The sequence below is a fragment of the Entamoeba invadens genome, assembly GCF_000330505.1.
Source record: "Entamoeba invadens IP1 unplaced genomic scaffold scaff_1105074724693, whole genome shotgun sequence".
Taxonomy (NCBI): Eukaryota; Evosea; order Mastigamoebida; family Endamoebidae; genus Entamoeba; species Entamoeba invadens.
This window is the reverse complement of record NW_004191886.1, coordinates 1-1,053: the sequence shown is the minus strand read 5'-3', so window position 1 is coordinate 1,053 and position 1,053 is coordinate 1. Positions and strand designations below refer to the sequence as shown.

At 37.8% G+C, this 1,053-nt stretch overlaps 1 protein-coding gene across 1 annotated transcript; it reads left to right on the top strand.

The window, feature by feature from the left end:
* Positions 1-22: 22 nt before the first annotated feature.
* EIN_488460 (serine/threonine protein kinase HT1, putative) lies at positions 23-691 on the top strand (the record flags this gene model as incomplete). The annotated part of the gene is made up of 1 exon (XM_004185691.1): positions 23-691. The coding sequence occupies one exon, from the start codon at positions 23-25 to the stop codon at positions 689-691; it is 669 nt and encodes a 222-aa protein (XP_004185739.1).
* Between the last annotated feature and the right edge of the window lie 362 nt (positions 692-1,053).

Here is a 1,053-nt window from a genome sequence, read left to right as displayed (position 1 = left end):
TGAGTTTGAAAATGAAGTCTTGATGTTAGATAAGTTCAGTGTGAGTATATCGTCCATTTCTATGGGGCTGTGTTTATCACACAAAAGTGTGTATGGTCACGAATATGCGCCATTTGGGTCGTTACAAAATTTGATAGACACTAAAAAGAGTGACGAATTTGGTCTTAAATTGCGAGTGAAAATGTGTCTTGATGCTATAAAGGGAATTGTGTATTTACACACAAATGGGATTTTACACAGAGACATCAAGCCAGACAACATCTTAGTCTTTTCATTAGATCTGAGTTGTACAGATGTTATTAATGCAAAATTGACTGATTTTGGAAGTGCAAGAAACGTCAATTTACTGATGACGAACATGACATTCACAAAGGGTATTGGAACACCAAAGTACATGGCGCCTGAAATCCTTCAGAAACAAAAATACAAGGAAAGTGCAGACGTCTATTCATTTGCAATGACCATGTACGAGATATTTATATGGGGAGAGGCCTTCCCAAGAGAAATGTTTAGATATCCATGGGAGGTAGTCAATTTCATAACAGGTGGAAGACGACTTGACAAACCGGCAAATATGGACAATGCGTTGTTTAAGATAGTAAGCGATTCATGGAGAAACAATTCAAATGAGCGAAATGACGCGTGTAAAATAGAAAAAAGTCTTGGTGAGTATTATTTGAGTCTGAATTGATTTATTGTTGATTGAATTTGTGTTAAGTAACAAAAATGAATGAATAAGAATTGACTTATTTAGAGGCAAACAGCAAGAATGGCATAGTATTTACTGTTACAGTTGAATCGCCCATGTTTACTCATTATAGCGTCATAAGCATTGGAATCACCAGAAAGACATCTTCCGGTGTATTTCTCGGCAACGTACACAAGAGCACTGGAGACATTGGATATACACTTTCCAGTGTATTTTTCTGCTACAGCAACAAGCGCTCGGTTTTCATCCGAAAGACATTGTCCAGTGTATTTCTCAGCTGCTGCAATGACGGCGCTGTGTTCGTTAGAAAGGCATTGTCCAGTGTATCTTCCAGCAAGGTTAAC